Source organism: Nesoenas mayeri, assembly GCF_963082525.1.
Source record: "Nesoenas mayeri genome assembly, chromosome: 4".
In the NCBI taxonomy this organism is placed as follows: Eukaryota; Metazoa; Chordata; class Aves; order Columbiformes; family Columbidae; genus Nesoenas; species Nesoenas mayeri.
Window position 1 is genome coordinate 63,589,684 of NC_137540.1, and position 22,569 is coordinate 63,612,252.

The 22,569-nt window shown below is 41.7% G+C and overlaps 1 protein-coding gene across 1 annotated transcript in view; it reads left to right on the top strand.

Moving 5' to 3' along the window:
• Window positions 1–13,683: 13,683 nt before the first annotated feature.
• Window positions 13,684–22,569, top strand: part of SLC2A9 (solute carrier family 2 member 9) — a gene marked incomplete at both ends in the record, with an annotated part of 94,766 nt that continues 85,880 nt past the window's right edge. Inside the window, 2 exons of the mRNA XM_080343609.1 lie at window positions 13,684–13,764; window positions 18,193–18,291. Coding sequence (XP_080199735.1) covers window positions 13,684–13,764; window positions 18,193–18,291 — 180 coding nt within the window. The remainder of the gene's footprint in view (window positions 13,765–18,192; window positions 18,292–22,569) is intronic.

Genomic DNA, 22,569 nt, shown 5'->3' on the forward strand with positions numbered 1-22,569 from the left:
ATTTGCAAAGGTTCTACAAGGAAAGGACAACTCAAGGGGAAGGGCATATCTCCTTCCGAAGCTAAGGACTCCTTAATATACTTAGTCCATACAGTAGCATTCATCATATCTGCTCCTCTCTGTGTCTTCTGTTATGAACCTTTCCTCTCACAAAATGCACTGCTAGCTGAGGTTTGGATTGGTAGCAACATAAGGACTCTTTTATTAAGACTTTAATATTTTTCTTCTGTCTTCCTCAGTGAACTGAACTGACAGCTTCATAGGACTCTCCACAGTGGCTTCAAGATCTCCCCAAATTAAAATAGTTACCTGTGAGTCCATTACCTTATGTGTATTAAGGCTTTTGCTGCACTGATTGATATGTATGTATGAGTGATTGGTTTTATCTGGCACTTAAAATACAAAGTTACTGTCTACAACAGTTGGCAATCAGCTTTAGATTTGACTGTCCCCAGTACAGTGTTGCACAAACGTTCTCACATCTGGCCTCCTTTTCAAAACAATTCAGTGACAGGCTGAGTAATATGATCCCCAGATAATGGTCATATTGTACATTACTCTAAAATTTGATTTAATTTTATGCTGTAGTTAAATTCAGCATTATGACCAGTATCCAGTTTAGCATGGTTTTAGTGCTTTCATAACTTGCTTGTGTGCTTAGATAGCATATTCTTGCATCCTATGCTGGTCTGGAGTAATGAATTACCTTTCACAGATCAAGTTATGCAAAGTACATAAAACCATTAAAAAAATAATAATTATTACAACCACAAATGGGAGGTAAAGTGATCTAGATCCAAACTACTGCTATGCAATTGCCAATTATTTCAATATTTACTTGGAGAATAAGCTCATGAATTCACATATTCTTCCTGATGTCTTAGTGTGTACTACCTATAGATTCCTGTTTCTGTTCTCAGGTTAATGTTTCATTAATTAACAACATAAGTCTTAACATGAAAGTAATGTACCTTGAACCAAAAGCAAAGTAGAATGCAGTAACATTGTGGTGTTCCAGGATTTTTCAAAATATGTGGCATGAGTCATGCACTTGCATATAATTCAGTAAGTATCACATCCTGTTGGCATAATCGGCAATAAAACTTGAGTCTCGTCCAACGTCCTAAGTAGTTCTGATAATCTAGTGACAATTTTACTGTTAATTACTTGCCTTATATCAGTGTTTCTTGCTTGTGCTAGCTCCGACCATTAAATTACAGTAGCTTGCTCAACTTGCAAACCTTGAGCAGCAAGAGAGGGCAGAGCTCAGCTTGGACTGAACTTAAAAGTCTGTACTTGAGACTCAGCAGACCAAAAGGTTGCTACAATGGGAAATGCTTGAGTATGAATGAAGTGGAAAAGGCGGAAAGAAGCCTTATACAGTAGCAATCCAAACAGAGGATATCGGGCTATCAGAAGGTGTTATACAGATCTATTACTTGGTGCTCTTATGTTACATGAGAGGCTGTTCAGACATCTGTCTGGAAGCTTATGCAGTTACCAGGTAGGCTGCCTTCTCTCTGGAAGAGCAGTCTCACTAAGAGCCCTTCACCAAATACACAGTACCTTCCTGTGAGGTTTAGACTTCTTTGAAGGCTCAGGGTATGTTCTTCAACATCAGTAATCAGTGCCTGCAACTGTGCAGTGGGAAACACTTCAATGGTCCTTGAGTAGGCCACTCTTACCCTGTGCCCTTTATTACAAAGTTGTGTTCTGCCCATTACATTACAATCAACACCACAGGGAGAGCATAAGAAATAAGTTACATAGAGCTACTTTATAAGATGATGTTGAATTTTGAGCAGTTATTCTTGAAAATGCCATTCTCAACCTCTAGTCACACTGCAGGAGACATGCTCAGCTCCTTGTAGAAATGGGCTTTAAAGGTAGTAAACCTTGTGTGAAGAGGAGCAATATAAGTTCACCTGTATCAAATTATTTCTTTTCTCCAAAGGAAAAGTTTGAAAGCAAAATAAGCGATTTCTGTCAATGCCCTTTTAGTCCATAAACAAAGATACCTTATTCACTTTGGAGTGGTGGAATTGATTTCATTTCTAATGTCTTCCTGGAATATGCTGTTCTGCTTATGTAATAATTTCTAATTAAATGATTAGACCACCTATTACAAATAATTAGGTGGTTAAGAAGTATTACCACCATGAGCCAAGACTGACAATTAAGTTTATTGCAGAAAAATTGTTTTACAATTTGACTACAACTGAAGCAAATACAATCTTTCTTTCATGGACAATTCCATTTGCTGTTAATAGTGTTAACCAGCCAAAAGAGTTCAGCTTTTGACAAATAACGATACTACACTAAACCCATGACCCCAGCATGCAGGATGGGGCACAGCCTTGTTTGGTTGACAGGCACATCCATGGTGATGACGCAGGTCTGAGTTTGAGCTGGAAAGACAGGCTTTCTGGTCAGGGTAAAGGTCTGGATCAGCTTAACCTGGACTGAGGACAATGGCTCAGAACATCGCCTTACCATGCTCTCCTGAGCAAAGGTGGAGGGGAGTCCCCGCTGTTAGAGGCTCTCCTCATGGCTGGGTGCCTTCACCCATCCTCTAAGCTGGCCCTGAGCCCAGGACGGGCTATGTGCTCGGGGCCCTGACACCAAGAACTGCTGGAAACGGTAATAACTAACAGACTTTGACCTCAACAGCTTTTGAAATGCAAAGCAGGCACTACAGCTATCAGCCCTCCCAGTATTTCCTAACCTGTGGAAACGTAAGGGAGTTTTGCGTCTTTACGTTTGTGTAATTGAAACCTACTGAGTGTGACGAAACATTTCTGTAATGTTTTCAAAGCTAAAACAAAAGACATTTAAATGCCCCTGGAAATCCCAGCTAAAGTTGGGAGATGGGGGGAGTACCTACCTCACTAGGTTGTTTTTTATTCTCCAGTTCCTCAAAGCATGAAAAAAATGCCTATGTTGGCAACACACTGAATTTTACCATATTTACATAGGAAGCTTTACTTACACAAACGAATGTTGTGATACTTTAAAGCCAATTCTTATATTACATTATCTTTCCCTACTTTTAGAGTGTAATATTTTGGTAACTTTTCTTAGCCTTCAAGAGAAAAAATGGTGAGCTGCTGTTTGCTTGTTTCATGAATCTGTGGAAAGAATAATTTGTTACGCAAATATCTCTGCATTATTTTTAGTCTCTAGATCAAGAAGAATGAGATATCAGACCTAAAACTACAGTTAGACAAGCTAAAATGGTCTGGCAGCTTAAGTGAAGCTGAGATTTGGGCTACTTAAAATAACTGGGGGGGGCTGGATAGGGCAAAGTTTGGCCAAGTTTATTTTCCTAGCTTGTTTTCCAGGACCAACTTTCACAAGAAAGCAACATGAGTATATATATCTACTCTAAGCTTGCTCTGCCTCCTTTTTAGGCACATTCAGCATTGTGAGGAATGTGTGGACTCCAGGCTCAAGCAGCACTTGCTGCTCCCAGTGGGCTGAAGCTCAAGCCCTGAAACTCAAGTTTTGAGTAAGGTGGAGGCTGGCTGGGAGTGCTACGCATGCAAAGGCATTTTATATAATTTTCCCCCTCCACAGAGATCAAGAATGATGTCTAGGGCTAGGAGGAGTACTTATATGGTCGAGGATGACACTGAGTCAGAACATGGAGCTTCATCTTGGGGGGACCTTATGTTAGAGCCTGATGTGTTAGAGTGATCTCTCAAAAAGATCACTGGTTCTACTCTGAAGATTTCACGAGGAGTAGTAAACCATTCCTAAGTGTAATAGGACCGCTGCTTGGAAAAACTGTTTCTGTAGAAATTGCCTGTCTGTTCTTGATGTCTATAGAGAGATTTTAGGGAATGATGTGTAAAGAAAGGTATATCTACCTTCTGGAAGCAGTTTTTTTCTGAAACACGAAGAGAGGAAGAAGGCTCCAGCTTTTAGTACCCTGGTGAGAAGTAGTTTCCTTGCTCACAGCAATAATAAAGACAACAGAAGCTGCTCAAACATATCGGTCTCGGGCATTTTGAAAGTTTTATCTAATGTTCAACCAAAAACCCCTTAGATACTGGGTACTCTGCCTTCTTCAGGATTGAGCCCATAATTCCCACCCTAGAAGGCCTTCATTTTTGGTCATAATCCTTCTTTATAACGAGTTATTCTGAGCATGTTTCCTTTCCACCTGGAATGAACCTGTACCCAGGAGCAGCTCTGGTCTTAACTCAGGGCATGACCTTACAACATAAAAGCTTTTACTTGTCAATATTTAATTCAACATTTACTAAATAGCAGGTGGATGCTAGGCTGACTTCCCTGGAAATAGCTTGGCAAAGATTTAATGAGCTTTAATCTACATGGAAGGTAATGTTGGAAATAACCCTAACATAATGACAACATTGAAGTCATAGCTCGTAAGATTTTTCCTAAATGATGGCATACCTGACTTGCATGTGTAGATGAGAGAAAGTGGTTAAAACAACACTGATGGCCAACAAAACAGAGAGGTAATTATTAACCACTTTTTCTTCCAAAGAACTGGGAAATACTCTGCTGTATCTGATCCAAGGCACTGTAACAACCAGCCAAAAGTATTCTCAAATATTCAACATTATTGTTCTGGTTTTGTTCCCAATTTGTTACATCTTCTTGTACTGATGCCTACGTATTGGGAACTTTGTTTCTAAGCTGAAAAGGCTACTAAAGTGGCCAGTGTTCCGGATTTTCTCTCAAAACCATGGTTTTTGCAGTGCAGGAACACAATACACTTCTGTCAAGGACATGCAGCCATGAAAGACACCAAATTCCAGTTTGGGGAGGCTGACCAAGTAAGAAACTGGATCTTCTCACTTTCACTAGTGAAGTGTATGTGTATGCTTTATTTTCCTATGAAATGATGCTTAAAAATAAACTGTATACTACTGCTTAGCCATTTCAGGGCATTTAGAACTAAAATGGAAGGATCAGTTTGGCTCATCAATTTGAAACTGATTTTCCGAAGGAAAACATTCATAGAAACCAGGTACCTCTTTATGTGTGAACACTGTGCACTCTCTAAATATCACATGTACTCCTGCATTTCTGTTTCTAACTTCCGAACACTGACAAAATTCATCTTGAACCAGAAATTAAAATTTCAGACTTGTGTCTGAATATTCAGTTGGTGAGCTTTCAACTTAGGCTTCCTTGTAATGATTCTCTTTCACCCCCCTGCCCATTATGTTTCTGTTTAAATAAAAAAAAAAAAATAATTAAAAAATAAAATCTTTGTTTCTTTCTTGTGTGGTATCTAACAAAGCAATTCCTGTCTGCCCTTTTTCTTGGTCATGACTGTGTAAGTTGCCCTTGAGATGGTTTCTTTGTATTCTTGGTCAAGTTGATACTGGCCAAATTTATAAACTTGAACTGAAAACTTGGATCAAAGAGGTAGCTTTGTTTAGTCTGAAAGGATTAGTTCTAGCACAGGGTGTGCTGCTCTTCAGTAATCATTGAATTCATGCTTTTTGAACAGGCTTGTCTTCCCAAAGCTAACCTAATAACATATAACTGGTTTTATAATGTAGCAGTGCTAACTTTACAGCCTTTTCTTGGCTTATTTTCTTGTCCTTGTGGTAATCATGGGACATGCTGAGCAATGAATCCTTTCCACAAATGGAGGCTACTAAAAAGTAGTACATCTTGCTTTTAGATGTCACAAACCTAATCACTTTGGATTAATTTAAATTTTGAAGATTCATTTAAAATGTAGATTATGTAAAATAAATGTACATAGGTCTGGAAGGTATCATCTGTCACTTGCATCTAAGATGTTTGTACCCCAGAGAGTGAGGAGAGAATCTTCTATTTCCTTATAACCACTCTAACACCTGTATTACAAAGGACTAAAGTACAAGACATTTTTCTTGTTAATTTTAAGATACTATGTGCCAAATTTAAGACAGTTTTAGATGAAATATGCTAGGGAATCTTATGGAGAACTTCCTTCCTCTCCACTAAAGTGGTGTTTTCATTGATTAGCATCTTGTAGCCATAGAAAGAGGCCTATGTTTAGCAGAAGGAAATTTGATGGTAATTTATTTTGAGAACTTCACTGAGGTTTATATAACTGGGTCAAAAGTGATCTGTAGGAGCTGCCAGAACAATCATAGCCTGAAACACAAACCAAGCACCACATGCTCAATAATACCACCTTCCTTATAAGAACAAGGCTACTTAAATCCTGGCCAGCCAACTCTGTACAGCTGCCTTCCTACATAACACACCTTGGATACCTTAGCATCTGCAAGTTTACAGATAATACAACTAAATTAACTATTAAAGTATTTGAGGAAATCCTGATGAGCCTAATCTAACTTACAATGGATTTTCAGAGAAAGCAGTATGTGTATCAGCAGGGAAAAGCCAAAACAGAGAGCATGTTTTCACACTAAAGAGTATTCTTATCTCTGCTTGGCTTTGGGATATAAGGAACTGATAGAAAAAGCAAAGTCAGAACTGCTACACCCTTGTCTTAGTTGTGTTTTGTTTAGCATGTAAACTAACACTGATATGGAGTTCCTCTCCATGGCACAGAGCCAGAGTGGCAGGCAAGTTAAATATTTTTACGAATTACTGTGGTTTCTGTGACTGTACAGTATGTTTGTCCCAGCCTTTTAAAACCTTGTAAAGGGGTGACTTCTGACAAGTGCCACGCATGCGAGTACTGGCCCAGTACATCACTGTGAAAAGCCATTTACAGCACATGGAATGCTGTGGGTGTTCCTTCACCTGGTCACTTGTAATCAGGTAAGAGTATATGAATGTGAGTCCTAGCCTTAGGCACTTGCATTTCAAATGTCTTTTGGTTTAAATGTTGAAAGCAAAGCTTTTTCATGTTGTGTGGCAGCTGAAACAAAGAACTCTTGTATGGTATTGCAGTCATACAAGGCAGTTGGCTTTCTATTGGGCAGGAAAGATTTATTGCATGAATTCCAGCTGAAGCGTCATACTGTTCTTTGGTTTTACTGTTACATATTTATAACTTCTGAAAAGGTATAAAAGAGTTAAAGCTGGCTCTGAATTTAATTCAGTGTTTTAACTGTCCCTATTTCAGAGTAGAGGACTGCTTCTGAACTGCACTGAACCTCAGAAATCACTGGAAGTGAAGAACACTTTGGATAAGTGGTGAGTAGTACCTAGGAGATGGACTTTACTTTGGAGCAGCTTCTCATATTTGGCATTGTTCTCAAGGGTTTGACTCCAGGAGGGAGGAATAGATTTATCTTCATATTAATCAATTTTGTGAAGTTTGTAAACAAATAATTCCTAGTCTTAGTCAAGTGCTCAGCTTCTGCATAAGCAGTCATTAACTCTGAAATCTGTCTTCCTCTCCTGGTTAACAGACTTCTATGAAAAATAGCTTTAATTTTCACGACAATTTATATTTTAAAAAGAAAATAATTTTGTAATAGAAATTATTTCCCCTTCTCAATATAAGAGATCAGATTGTGACTTGTATGAATGAGGTATTGAAATCCAGATACAATAATTTGTTATCTTGTAAAGACGCGCTAGGAGTGGTACTACAAATATAGGTACAAAGACAGATAGACAGTTTTAACACTGTTAACTGATTACTTAAGAGAACAGATATTTCTGGAAACTGGGGATGTCTGCAGTATTTGAGATTAACTCTTGCCAAATGGTTCAGTACCATAGGAATGCTCTGTGCTAAATTAAAGTAATGCCACACCTGACTCCAGTAATCTTATTTTAGTATTGGGACTGTTCAACATTTTCCATGAACAGTATAAGAAGCATTGACTTGTACAGTCTCACTTGCACCAGAGTAGACTTAGCTTAAAAAGACAAAAAAAAAAAAAGCCTACCTAAGAAGATAATAATCCCTTCAGTTTTTAATGGAGTTCTAGAAAACTTATTTTAACCAGGTCATTATGTCACTTATCAAGATCTAATACATAAATTGTTCCTGATTTGGGGGACGTAGAAACTTGAAACATGTTTTTCACATTGGATGCTCTAATTAATCAATCTTTTCACTAATTGATAGTGGATTTCTTTTGTGTGAGCGTATAGGTGTGATTTACAGTACCAGGGATAGGAGCACATTCTTTGAAGTGCACACCACGGAATAGTGACAGACGTATCTAGCTTGAAGCACAGGGAAGTCCTCAGTTCAAGTCTGTTTCATCGCAAGGATGGCTCCTTTTTTTGGGAGGCACAAGTGCTCAGCCATAGACTTATCCATCCTCTTTTACTGAAGTTCTAGTGTTGAATAATAAAAAAAAAAAATCTTCTGAAGCACCTACCTATTACCAGCACAATGCACAGCAAACCTAAGAAGTACTCAAGTTGGACAATTTTGCCTTCCCAAAAGCAAAAATTATTAGGTGTCAGTCTACCATGGCCCAATAAGACTTAATGAATTTGTTTAGGTTATTTTTACACCAACATGTTTTCCAAAGCTTTGTGATTCACACCCTACTGCAGTGTTACCTTTCTTAGTGCTTCTTTCTTCCTATTTTTTAAAGAAAGCAAACCATTCTGTGCTACACCTGAAAGACATTTATTCTGAAGAGTGCAAAACAATCCCTTTTCATCCCTAAGAGGCTGTGTGGGTTTGTAATTAAAGTGAATTTTGTCAGCTGGAGGCTGCTTTTCTGACTTGCACATTTTCGCTGTCCATAGTAGTGCACTGTTGACACAATCTTTCTATAGAGGTAACATATTTTGCACTTTGGAAACAGACATGGAAGCCATGTACGCCCATCAGGAAGAATTTGTGTCAGTGGAACCTTTTATACGGCAAATAAACTTTATAAAGTTTTCTTGTATTGTACCTTGGGTGGAGTGACCAGTGGTGTGGTGTAATTTGAGGCCCATCTGAACAACATGGCAAACAGGCCCTGAGTGGGTACAGGTCCAAACAACACCAATTGGAGAACAACAACTGATCTCTTCCAGATCTTACACTTAGTTCAGGTGTTTTTCTTAATAACTGTCTTATCACTCAGCTTTTCTGATGTGGTCATCTCCTTGGTGATTTTTGTCACTTAACACAACAAACATGGCTATTGAAAATCTGAGTTTATCTGGAACTGGTCCTTTCGCCTTTTTTTTTTTTTTTTTTTTTTGTGAACACAACAGCTTTCTGATAGCTTTTGTTTTTCCTAACTTGCAGTCAGTTAATGAATGCTTGAGTGTTCAATAGAAGTTCAAACCCCAAACTAGATTACAGTAGGTTTATGGATACCTTTCAAGTCAGTTTGCTGGGCCAGTCATAATGCTGAGACACCCTTGCCAAGGCTAACAATGTGTAGGAGTCAGTTGGATGGCATGTCTATCTAACGAACTCAACCTATACATAGCTAAATAAACTGCTGGATAAGTAGGTAAGCAAACTGTAGCTCTGATTGCAACACTGAAATGAAAGGTGGACCCTGGCCTAACATAAATGGGTCTTTCCTGATTTGTGGGTCACCTCCTGACAAACTGTACAAGCTAAGGAGCAGACAGATCTAATCTTCCTTGATAAAAAATGAATGAGTGAATATTTCTGAATCCACAAGTTATGCACTTACCTAATACTACCAACACAAACTTCAGAGGGGAGGAATGCGCTTTTCCACCTTGCCTGTTAAAACTTTTCAGTGAATGGCCAGCAGCAGCAGCGCAAATCTCACACTTTCAGTCCCCTGAGAGGGATGTCACTTCTTTAGATTTTGTCAAATATTGCCATTTGAAGATTGGGTTTCTGCTTGTTGTAATCATTACTCTGTCTGCACACAAGTCAATATGACTGCAAAAGTAATGCTGAGAAATCCATGCAGGGTTTCAGTGATTTCTGCTCCCTCCCTAGTCCAAATTTCTATTTTTTTTTATTTTTTTTTATTTTTTTTAATCACACTGGATATCTGTCCTGGGTATGATATTGTTTCTTTTTCCACAGTCAAGTGGATATGCTTAAGAAGTTGTGAGACCGGGGTTACCTGAAATATAGGAGGGACAGTTCAGTTCTAACACTCCCTCAGATGGTACGCCGCTAGCAATTACACTTTCCAGACACAACAGACATATCATAAAAGTATTTAAACACTGCTTAAAGAAAAAGAATATTCAGTTGTATAAAAACAAAAATTTGTAATGAGGAAAGATGGACACAAGTTACCCTTGCTAGTGGTTTAGCTGTGAGGTTATGTCTATTTAGATGCTTAGCAGACAGTTTCTGATTATCCCTGTTTCAGTGCTATGCCCCATATACTCTTTGTATTGTAAGCTCTTAAATTCCAGCTTGATGATGCTTTGTTTGTGCTTTGTCAGAACATTCATTAATTTAATTATCTATATTATCTATATATGAAATACTGTATGGCATGTGGGTGCTGCAGTGAGCAAGGCTGACATTATTTTTGGTATGCTTGTTAAATGTGCCATGGACAGGTGAGCTGTTTGAGACTAAGCATCTCTTCTCAAGTGAACTACCTTTGCCTTGAAAGACCTTTTTGAAGAGTAATTTAGCAGGAGTTGAACAAGGCCCATTGCAGCATACAGAAAGGAATTGTTTGCATGTTCTTGGTGTTGACTGCACTGAGAGGTAGAGAGGGAAGAAAGTAATTTTTCTGGGTTTAGAGCTCATAGGATGCTGTCATCTCTCTAGCTTCTCTTACTGAAAAGCTCAGTCTGATTTCTTGGAATCGTTTGATATAATGGCATCAGCACTGCCAATGGCAGAACTTCTGTCACACAGGACTTCTTAGAAAACCACTTGTATGTGTGATAGCCTCCACATAATTTCCACTCCAATGTGCTGTTTTACTAAAATGAGTGTTACTCCCTATGTATCATAGTTCATTATCTTGTAGACTCCTGTCTACAAGACAACTTGCATTCAAGACTGGATCTATCATTACAATAATGACCAGGTAATCAAAGATCTTGAAATGTGCTGTCATCTCAAGATGTTGAGGTGGAAAGGCCCAGTAATCCATATTCTAAATTAACTAAAAAGACTGACTGCTCAAGATCATGCAATGAAGCCCAGTGTAAATAACAGATAATCCATCCACTCTGAAACGCCAGAAATCAGCTTAGTTTCTTAATAAATTATGACTAAAGTGTCCTTTAACGTTATTAAAGCACATATGGTGATGTTCAGGCAAGAGCTTTCTTGACAGAGAGGTAAATAAATTGACCCCTCCTTTGCAAATGCTTTCAGGCAACGCCGCGGCTAATATAAGGTCTAATAATCATTAGAATCACACCACCAATTAATCCAAATGACCTGGCTGCAACCCAGCCATAGTAGTGCAGTTCCACCTGTCTAAACTGCTTTTGTAGTTGCAGTGGGTCTGATGTTCCTATTCTAGTAGAGACGGAGCATCTGCTGAAGGGCCTGATGCTGTAGTGTTTTCCCCTTCACACTTTAGTTGTGCTAAGAACTACTGTGCCTTCTCCAAGGAACATGCCACCTTCTGAGTAGACCACTTAAACACGGTTAGCTGGTATGTTTTGGTTGCTTTTAACTGGATTCAGTTTGGTGCTCCTATGCTTTCCTGAATGAGGATCTGACTTTTGAAGGGAATAGTTAGACTTCTTATAGGGTTTTTCAAGTCCTTCCTGGATCAGATTTATGATTTCATTAAAACAAACAAACATAAAACAACAAAAACTAAAACCCCATAATACAAACAAAAAACAACCCGACAAACAAATAAAAAAACCTTGCCTCAGCTGAATGGGACCACAACTTTCCTTCTTTTCTTCCTCAGCTATTACCTAACAAGGTAACAGAATGGAGAACAAACAGCAAAGCAATGGTGAGATGAAAGAAAGCAAGATGATGAAGAAAAAAGTGGTGAGTGAATTCCCCAAATCTTCTGTTAACACATTTGTTTGCATTGTGGAAAGTGGAGGCAGAGAATAACTAATTGGAACCTACATGAATACAGGCTCAGTGTCCTAAACACAGGAATGTTGCTATTTCCTTTCTGCCTTTGGTACCTGGACTGCTAATGGGCTTACTGGAAGACTGCATCGGGGGCCTCTCATTTTTTTTCTTGTGTTTCTCTGTATACATATGCTGGATTTGAACAAGCCAAAAAGCTGTTTAGGCAAACCATTCTGGGATTACTTGAGTTTAGGCAAGATTAAAACCTGTCTTTTATGGGAATGACTGTGTCATTGAGGACAGTGGTAACATTTCGGAGTTTATGTGCCTTTGAAATAAAATTTGGGGAGGTTTCATTTTGTCTCTATGCCTTTTTTACACAGCTTTGTGGGATCTTGTATATTCTTACCCTTTTTCCACTTCTTCTCTGACGTGTAGGAGAAGCACAAAATGATGCTTCTTTCCAGGGGAACACAGAGATTTGATCAAGGGGAAGCTGCCAGAATGGCAGTTTGAGGGGTATAGAGAGTTGTGTTTAGTTTCTGTAACTTACTAACGGTGATTGTAAAAGGTAAAAAATGTGTGTTAAGGTGAGAAATTACGTACACATTAATCACATGCAGCTGTATTATTAGTATCTGAGTATGAACAGAACTACTTGCACTATGCAGTTTGAAAGTAAATAAAACACGATTGTCTGATAAATCTCAAATATACTCCATGTATTTTAAAGGCTCGATTCTCCAAACTTGATATTTTTACTGCTTATGGACATTCAAAGAGATGATAAATGTCTGGATGATCTGTCTATGCTGGTGTTTCTCAATATGTATGATAATTTTACATGTTAATGAGTAGCATCTGGCTTTCTATTCAAACACTGCTTAGCTTGATCTGAGCCAAAGACACTTCAAAGTTGCTGTGTCATAAACTACTTTCAAATCTGCCATGCTTCATGGCATTGTTACTGTGTCTTGGAGAGCTCTATGCTAGTTGTGAGGTATGTATCATGTCAGAACAGCACAGATTTAGACCAATATGAACTGCAGTCATCTGGGAATAGTTCCCAGATGCACTTAATACTCATCCATTGCCAACTAGAAGGGGTAGTTAACTCTAAGCACTTCAAAAATCCCTGTGTTTGCAAATAGGTACCCTCAAAAATAATAGCTGAAAGCTTTTTTTCTTCCCAGGTAGCATGTCTAATCACCATCTGCTACACAGCAGTATTTCTGCATATCTGATCTAAACCTTCTAAGGCAGTGGAAATATCCACATGCCGCGTGGTTAACATCTTAATTGGCTACAAGTCTTGTGGTGTTTTCACTTTCCAGCTTCGGCAACACGGGAAAAGTCTCCCCCTCCCTCCTCTAGCCTCTGCCTCACAGAAGGGCAGCCCGGGCTTCCAGACAGCACCCACGGTCCCCCAGCCCCTGCGCCACTCGGCGGGGTGCCGTGATGAACACCCCGTCGTGACATTTCGCTGCACGGCTGGGTAAATCCCCACCGAGGGAACAGGCTTGCCGTGAACCCACACGCAAAGCGCCGGGAACGCAATGCACGTTTGCTTCAGTTCTGTCCAAGTACGCAGATAAACGACTCGGGGCTGTTCCATCCCTTGAGCCCGCCCTGCGCCAGGCACCCACTGTCCCCGCTCCCGGGAGCCGCGTCCTCCGCCGCCGCCCGCCCGGGCACCCCCCGAGCGCCAGACGCGCCCCCCCCCTGCGTGGCCGCCACCGCCTCCCGCGGCCGCGCCCCCGCGGCGCCCCGCGCTGCCCGGCGGAGATGTGCGGCCGCTGCGCCCGTGCGGCAGCGGCATGGACCGTGCGGCGGGGCCTGAGGCGGCCACGCTGGTGGCGCGGGGAGCGGGGAGCGGCCGCCGCCGCGCGGGCAGGAGCGTAAGTAGCGCGCAGCGGCGCGGTGTCTCCCCGAGGGCTGTTTTGCAAGTGGCGATCGCTGTGGGTAATCGGCGGGGCGGGAGCGAGCCCGGCGGCGCGGGCGGGGAGCCCGGCCTGCGCTGCCCGCTCCTCGGGGGCGATTAACCGGAGAGGGGGGGATTTCGGTCCTTTCCCGGCGTGGTGGGGAGGGAGGAAAAGCGAGACTGGTGCACGGTGGCTGTGGGAGCCGGAGTAACTCCCCGCTTCTCCTCCGGAGTGAGGCGGAGCTCGGGCTGCACAGCGGCGGCGCCGAGTCCTTCCCCGCTCGGAAAGTTGTTGGTGCCGGTGCAAGAGGCCGGCGGCGGGCAGAGCTAAAAATACCGCGGCAGCCGAGCCGGGACCCAGAGGACGGGCGGAGGGCAGCGCCGGCAGCCGCCGAGCGCCCGCACGGCGAGAGCAGCCGCCCCCGCGGGTGAAGCCGCTGGCAGTGGGAGCACAACAAGGCGAGGGCTCACGGTGCTTTACCGCTTCTTCCCGACGCCGCCCGTACCGGGAAGTCCTCAGGGCAAGGGAAAGCCCGGGGGGAGAGGGCTGGAGGTGTCCCTCCGTCAGCGACCTGCGGACCGCGGTGTGAGCGGGCGCACCTGCCGGCAGCGCCCGGCCTGCGGCGGAGCCCAACGGGCACGGCCCTGCTCTGAGCTCCAGGGTGCTTGGGTGCTTGGTGCTCTACTAAAACTAGATCTCGCTCAGGGTATTGGGTAGGGTGCTCCACAACCCAAGTTCCCAATATCAATAAAAAGTCTTAGCGGTATCAGTTTATTTAAACTTTGTTATGTAGACTAACAAGTGTCTTTTAATCTGGGAAGGGTATTATAACTGACCAAAATTCAGTATTCTGAAGTGTGTTTTGAAAACAGAAATGCAAACTGGCATGCATTTAAAAAAAGGTAATTTAGGGCTCATAGCTGACACAAATGCAGTACTGAACAAGGATGGGAGTTGGCCAAAGCAGCTTTGAGAGCATGATGCCCTGGGATCTGTGGTAAGACTAAAAATGTGGACTTTCACAAGTAAACAGTACTCAGGTATCTGGAGGTCTTTGCTGTGAGCTGACACGCAACTTCCCTGACTGCGCGCTGATTGCTGGGGTGATGGTCACACCTACCTGCCCTTGTGCTGGTGGCAGCAACGCATGAGCAGACGGTTGGCAGTGAGGTAAAGGAACACCTGTGAGAGAGGTGTAGTTGCCTCCTTGTTTACTGTTCACTATAAAACACACTCTTTTTTTCCCTTTCCCTCTCTTAGTGTCGCCACAGGGTTAATATTTTTCAGAGCAACAGGTTGGTTTTATATATATATATATATATATATATACATATGTATATGTATATATATGTTCTTGCTTCATTGTGCTACCGTCTTTTATCTGGCACAGCTGAAGCCTGAGCAAATATTTATAATAGCGTGTGAGGAGGCAGGTTATAGAGAAGTTAACATTCATATTCCAAGAACTGTAAAACTCTGAATTGGGTAAGTCTGAGGCTTTCTGCAGCAGACTGTATACTTGAAAAAATTCTTGATATTGAAGTGGGCTCTAAACACACCTATTTGCAATGCTTGAAAATGAAGTGGATGTGGGCTTTTCTAATTTGGCAGCACTTCTGTGAGTTGTCCTGCATTATCTTCCACTTAGCCTCGTGTGCATATAATTTGCCTGTGCTGAAAGGTTTAAGCTTTTGCTGGAGTTTTTAATAGCACTGGGCTATATGATCCAAATAATTTTATTTGCAGGATTTTTCTGATTGATCTAACGTTGTTGGAGCAGAGCCCTTTAGTAATATTGCATCAAGATTACTGCATAGCACTTGTGAACTTGCATTTGTAATTTGTGAGCCCATTGGGAACAATCTGTTAGACATCCAGGAATATTCTCCTTGGCGTCTTCAGTTGAGAGCAGAATTTCCTCCTAATTGTAGGAACACTTGTGTGTAGTAGAGAAGTGGTTGACCATGAGTCAACAATGTGCCCTTGTGGCCAAGAAGGCAACAGTATCCTGGGTGCATTGAGTGTGACCAGCAAGTCAAGGGAGATTCTTCTCCCCCTCTACTCGGCCCTGGTGAGGCTGCATCTGGAGCACTGTGTCCAGTTCTGGGCTCCCCAGTTTAAGAAGGACAAGGAATTACTGGAGGGAGTCCAGCAGTGGGCTATGAAGGTGATTAGGGTCCTAGAGCACCTTTCTTATGAGGAGAGACTGAGAGAGCTGGGTCTGTTCAGCCTGGAGAAGAGAAGGCTGAGAAGGGATCTCATCAATGTTTATAAATATCTCAAGAGTGGATGTCAATAGGATGGGACCAGACTCCTTTCAGTGGTGCCCAACGATAGGATGAGGGGCAATGGGCACAGACTGAAACAGAGGAGGTTCGATCTGAATATGAGGAGAAACTTCTTTGCTTTCAGGGTGCCAGAGCCCTGGAACAGGCTGCCCAGAGAGGTTTTGAAGTCTCCTTCTCTGGAGACGTTAAAGACCCACCTGGACACATTCCTGTGCAGTCTACTTTGAGTGTAACTGCTTTAGCAGGTGCGTTGAACTAGATGATCTTCAGTAGTCCCTTCCCACCCCAACCATTATGTGAATTTCTACTTTTTGCTACTGAGGTAATGGTGCAAAGCTGGTTTATGTGTGTGGCAGGTTCATTTTAAGAAGCTGGCTAATAATAAGAAATTGTATTTGGCTTATGTAATGAACTCAATGAGGTGTATTTGTTACACAAGGCTTTTTTCCCCCCTGTACTCTTCCTTCTGACCTGACTGAAAACAGAGTGGTTAATGAACTGTGTAATCTCTTAGAAGTTCCCACATCTTGTGGAAGAAGTCAAAAACGCTCAGCTGTCCCACAGGGCGTTTTGAGCCCTCAGGAGTGGCACTGCAGAGCATGGCAGGCCCCACGCACGCTGGGCTGTGTGCTGCAGTCCCTTGCCCTGGCACCTTAGTGTCTCATCCCTTCTTCGTGGACCACAGCGAGTCCGCAATGACAGTGTGGAAACGTGGGCTCTGACACGCATTAACAGCCACAGTGCATTTACTTGCCCTGCTGTGCTTGACCTGAGGCTGCTGGAGCTCGCTCTGCTGCATTGTTGCTGTGGCTATGCCATGTGCTAGCTGCACAAACCTAGTTCGTGCTCCAAATCTTCATTTTCCGAGGCAAACATACAGCTTTGTGCAGTTAACAGAATGTGTTGACTCATTAACCTGTTCTGTTTGCTGTAAGGGATATAACTGAAGCTGGGTTTATTAGGCTGCCTTAAGCACATCTTTTTCCCTTTGAAAGGATTGGGGCTTCAATGAGTGATGAGGCTAGACATAAAATGACAGTGAGCTGTGCCTGAAATTCTGGATTCTTAGCAGAGGGTTGTTGGTTTTTTTGTGTGTGTTGGTGGTTGTTTTTTTGTTCATTTGGGGTTTGTTTGGTTTTGTTTGATTGTGGTTTTGTTTTCAATTCAAGACACGTTAAAAAGCTGCCCACTCTAACGTACTCAGAGGTCAGGAAAGGTGAGCTGTCTTCCATGATCTACAAAACAGTGTTCACAACCAGCAAGCCACCAAAACACTAACTGTAACATCTCTTGGGAATGGCAGTGGTCACTTCTGCCACTCTCTGTAATGCAGCAGAACTGAGTAGGAGAGCGTAATACTGGGAAAGGTAGAAAGGACCCTAAAATGCAGAATCTCTCAAATCAACTGGCTGAAACTCCAGTATCTAAGCAGTCCTACCTTTTATTCAACAGCTGATGTGGAAGAAGAAATTGTTAGTAGAGGTGGGCTAAAAACAGGCTGAGAGGGAGGGAGGGAGGGAAGAGCACTGAAAAGGGAGAGGTACAGGTGTGTCACTGGGGAAAAAGGGCAAATGGTGTCTCCACTGGAGTGTGTGTGTCATCAAATTACTGTTGGAGACTTGCGTGTGGATTACAAAACCTAGTTTGTAAGCATCATTTTTATTTGTTTGGTCACAGTTTCACTAATCCTTATATACATGGGAATGGGGGGCACACGATCTCACAGACTTTCACCTAGCTTGGGTCATCCCATGGATCATCAAATACACACTACTCCTTGTGTTGTTGCATTAATGGTATGTTGCCAACAGTTTTGTTTGCTGAGAATGTACTTCTCCAGCATTTTACTTTTTGGTGGGGTTGCTGATGGGATGTGTACAGCAAAAATCTGTGAGGTTGGAAGAAGTTCAGATGGTCACTTATGCTTCGGTAAATGCTGAGATGCTGCCACTTCAAATTTACTGTGCCTCAAATTGCAGCAAGGGAAAGTGTTTCAGGCCATTATTCTACAGTTGGGAGATCCGCCCGCAGAAGTTATGCAAGATAGTGTAAGGAGAGTTTAAAACATGAGGTATGTTAATTTAAGTTATACTAACATCTTTTCTTTGTTTTTCAGAGCTGGTCTGGGAGTCTAATTGTAGCCTCTTTAACTGGTGCCTTTGGGTCGTCTTTTCTTTATGGTTACAATCTCTCAGTGGTGAACGCTCCTGCAGTGGTAAGTGACTGACGAAACTGGAACTGAATATCAGTAGAGGGCAGCCTCGTCCATTTAGTGTGTGCTGCCCAACATCCTGCTTTTATACTCCTCCTGAGGTAGTAGATTAAATCTCATATAATAACTTTGCCTGAAAGTTTCTTTCTGCTGTCCGTGTGATTTTTGCATAAATTCAGTAGCTGTCAGGAAACTAAACATCGCTGTTGAGGTGAGTGGGTGCATGTGGTTTGTTTCTCATTCTCCCCAAGCCCAGAATAATACTAAATCTTCTTGCCTGCCTTTGCATGATAAGGTATTTTTAATAGTCTGAGTATTTGGTAGCTGTATGCACATGTTCAGCAGCTTCTCTTCATATCAGTCAGTTTTAGAGGGTTGCACAACATTTCATTCCCACAGTACTGATATTATAAATAATGCCTCTGGCTCCCTCCTAAATAATGGGCCTCTTCTTCTGCATTTCACGGCGATGCTGTGTTTGTTTCTGAACTCAAAACTGCTGTGTTGACCATCTGTTGGCTGCAACATATGGAATAGATTTGATGAATAGAGTACTGTGGAATCAGTGTACAATATTTGGGGGGAGATTTCATTAAAATACCAGTTATCACAAATGAAAATCTGAACATTTTGTTTTTATGCTGGCTGTCTAGAGATCCTCTTAATTCAGTCAAGCACAGCAGTGAGCAACTTAGTGGAGTTGCAAGCAACACCATTTTGAAAAAGTAACTTTGGGAACTGTGGAAATTCCATTTCAAAATAGTTCCTTTCCAAAGCTAAGCTCCTTCTTCTATACAGATCTCTTATTACAATGTGTGGCTAGCTTTCCACCTAAACAGTCTGGTCACATTAAAGATGAATACAGTATTTATGCAAATAATGGTAGAATTTTTTTTTTAAATTCATGTTTCATATGTGTATTTTATTTGGTAAACTGACAACCCAAAGGGCTAGGAAGAGACTCATCCTATGGGAAGTTTTAATTGCTACCTTTGTAACTTCTGGGAATTTTCTTCAAGTTCCTGGTACTTTTTGTACCAATAACACAGGGTGAGACAGATTGGATGTTTATTCTAGGATGACATGTCTAGGCATCACTTCACCTTGCAGTCATCAGAAGATAAACATGGCTTAGAAGAAATCAGCATGAAGCTGAAATTCTGTGAGCAATGGTATTGATTTTCCTGATGGTAGACATCCTGTGCTGCCTTGGTACTGTCAGCAGAGCAGTGAGAGTGATCTGATTTCTGAACTTTTAAGCACCGTTTAAAAAATGGGCTGTCGTGGTAATCAGAGCTCTTCTGTCGCTTTGTGCAGGTGTAAAGGAAAGAAAGGATGACAGGATGTGCTCTGTGGCAACACTTAGACACTTAGGTTTGAATGAGGTGTTAGATTATAGTGGTGACCAGAGTATGAGTGGGGAGTCTGAAGGTGCAGCTGTACTGTGACGAATGCTAAATTCCATGGTTAGTAGCACTTGCAGGATTGTCCACTTTTGTTTGAAATCTGTACGGTTGTTTTTGGACTGAAACTGGATGCCTGGCTGATTGCTTTGGTCATCTTGTTGATAGGTATGCATGAAGTTTCCCTTTTTCTAGCATGGTGTTTCAGTGTTTGATTGAGAACTTTGTGTCCTTCTTATTCATGCTAAGCCATACATTAGCTAGGGCTAAGGAGTAGTCCTATGGCCAAGGAATGCATAATGGTGTAGTTCACGAATAAAATACCAGTGTGGCCTCTGTTTCTCTCTAGCCCCAGGATTAATGTGTTGTCCATTTACCTAGGACAGGCCACCTTCCTGTCCCTGGAGCTGCAGTGACCAGGTTGAAGGGAAGAGTCTGGCCTCTGCTCGTAGGGAGGAGTGAGCCACACCAAACCTGTGGTTCTTCACAAGAAAAGGAACCTTTGCCACATCTGTTTTCCCCCATGTGTTACCAAATCAGTCTGCTTCAAGGTGACCCTTTGGAATACAGCTGTGAGGTGACTGAGGAAAACTGAAGGGGAACAGCTTTTAGCTGTAGATAAACAGCAGTCTTGTAAAACGTTGTATTGGGAGTGCAGTAGTTCCTAAATGTTGTAAGCCAAGTTTCATTTACAAACTTGGTAGGACAAATAAATTGTTCTGGTGATGTGCAGCTTACAGTCTGCATTATATGAGCATCTCTCTTTGGGATGTTGGATATCTTCTGCCTCTGTTGACTTCAGTACAATTCCTTTTGATGCCTAAAGTCCTCCAACTTTAGAAAGGGACTGTATGAAAAAATGTTTGATAATGACTGTTGACTAAAACATGGGATGTTTCTAGGATCCTGAAACTGAACACATCAGTACAATGACTGAGCTGGGGGGAAGGTTCATTTAAGTATTGAACTGTTCATAAGTTCTTGTATACGTGTCCTTTCAATGCTGAAAGTTGCACCAGCTTATCAAAACTCAGGGAAATAGCCCTGCACTTCTCACCAGTGAACTTTACTATGGGTCATCTCGTAAGGTAGTGTCAGTCCAACTTCATTCTTGTTGCAAGGGGGTAATAGCACCAGCTCTGCTCAGAGCAGAGGTCACTTCCCACTTAGTCCCTCACTTCTCTGTGGGAAAGAGCAGTGGCCCATTGCAGGTCTCTTCCCCCTGCACATAGCGCTTGACCACTCAATAAACCCAGAATTATTAATAGAAGTCTCCAGGGGCTTGTTCAAAGAGTTACCAGAATTCATTAAAAATGTATGGAAGCATTTGCCAATCAGGAGACAAATGCTTTAATTGAATGCAAGTCAAAGCTGTCTGTTAGCTGAATTTCTACAGTTCTTTCTGTGGATTGGTTGTGGGCATGGTCTGTAGAACAATGATGTGCTTTGTGCGGGAAGTAAAGTGTCTCTGTGTACTGCCATGCAGCTCTTGCCCCTTCCCGCGGGCGGCTGCAGCCCTGCGTTCCTTCTGGAGCTGATATGGTGATATAGTGAGGCTGTTACAGAAACGTGTAGCGTGCTGTGTCAGCCAGTTCAATAGTTGTCACTGGGTGTGAGTGACCCTTGTAATGATGGGTAAGGTCATTTTTCTTCTCTAAAGATCAGCTCATCTCTTCCCTTAATAAAAGTTACTTACAGCTAAATTTTTCCCTTAAATGTAAAATATATTCCTTGTATTTAGAGATACAAAATAATATATATCACTTGTATTTCCCTGATATTTCCCATCCTAGAACTACTGCCTTAATGAACTGAGGCAGCAAAATGTGAGATACTGGTATCAGTTAGTTGCCATTCCTTGTTGGCTTTAGGTAGGGGCTAAAAATTTTGTATGCAGGTTTACACCATTAGCGTTGTTGAGACAACTGTTTAAAATCCCAAAGGAGCATTTCCACTGAATTCAGTGGATTCAAATCCAGTGGATTTGTTGGATCAGATTTGCTTTGTTCTTTGAGGTTTCATTTTCATGTGCAACTCCTCAAAACCTGTATGTGTTATTAGCATCCCATTTACTGCCAACAGGAATCCAGACAGAGGTGATGTACATACCAGCCCATTTGTCTGTTACTTTTGAGTGTTGTAGTTTGTACTTTCTGTTCTTGAATATTTGCAGTTATTTGACATCTCCTTGGTAATAACAAAGCTATGCTGAGAATATCAGTCATAATACAAGGGGAGATAATTTGCATACTATTTTTAGCCATTATCATTAGCAAGAAATGCTAATAGTGTTCCAAAAATGTTTTCTTTCAGTATTCATTACTGTCAGAAGTGAACTTCAAATAAACAAGATATCTGATTCTAAATATAATCTGAGTATTGGTATTAAAGAGATAAGATGTATTGCTTGATTTAATGGAGATTCATTTGGAAGTTTACTGTGAGATTCTTCTAAATGGACCAAGCACCAAATTTACTTTTTTTTTTTTCCTTTTTTTCTTCCTTTTTTTTTTCTTCTGTCTGTTTATATAGTAATATGTAAGACAGGAAGGATAAATATCCCTGTCCTCCTTACATACTACCTCCACCTTTTTTAGGTACTTTGCAGGTGGAGAGGTAGAGTTTCAAACTAAATGAAGTTCTCAAATTGAATAGTGCATGTATCGAAGGCTGGAATACCCAAGTCTGAAATTCCTAGTTTGAGCAGGGAAAGCGTGGTGTTAGATTAGGTTTATCCTGCTGTGTCCTGCCCCAGGATAATTTAGTACCCATGACATGCTGGAGGAAATCTGAGAAGAAACTGGGGAAAACTGCCAAGATGAAGCTTTGTGATACAGTAGAGCTTGTCAGGCAGCAGTGACACAGAACACATGAGAGC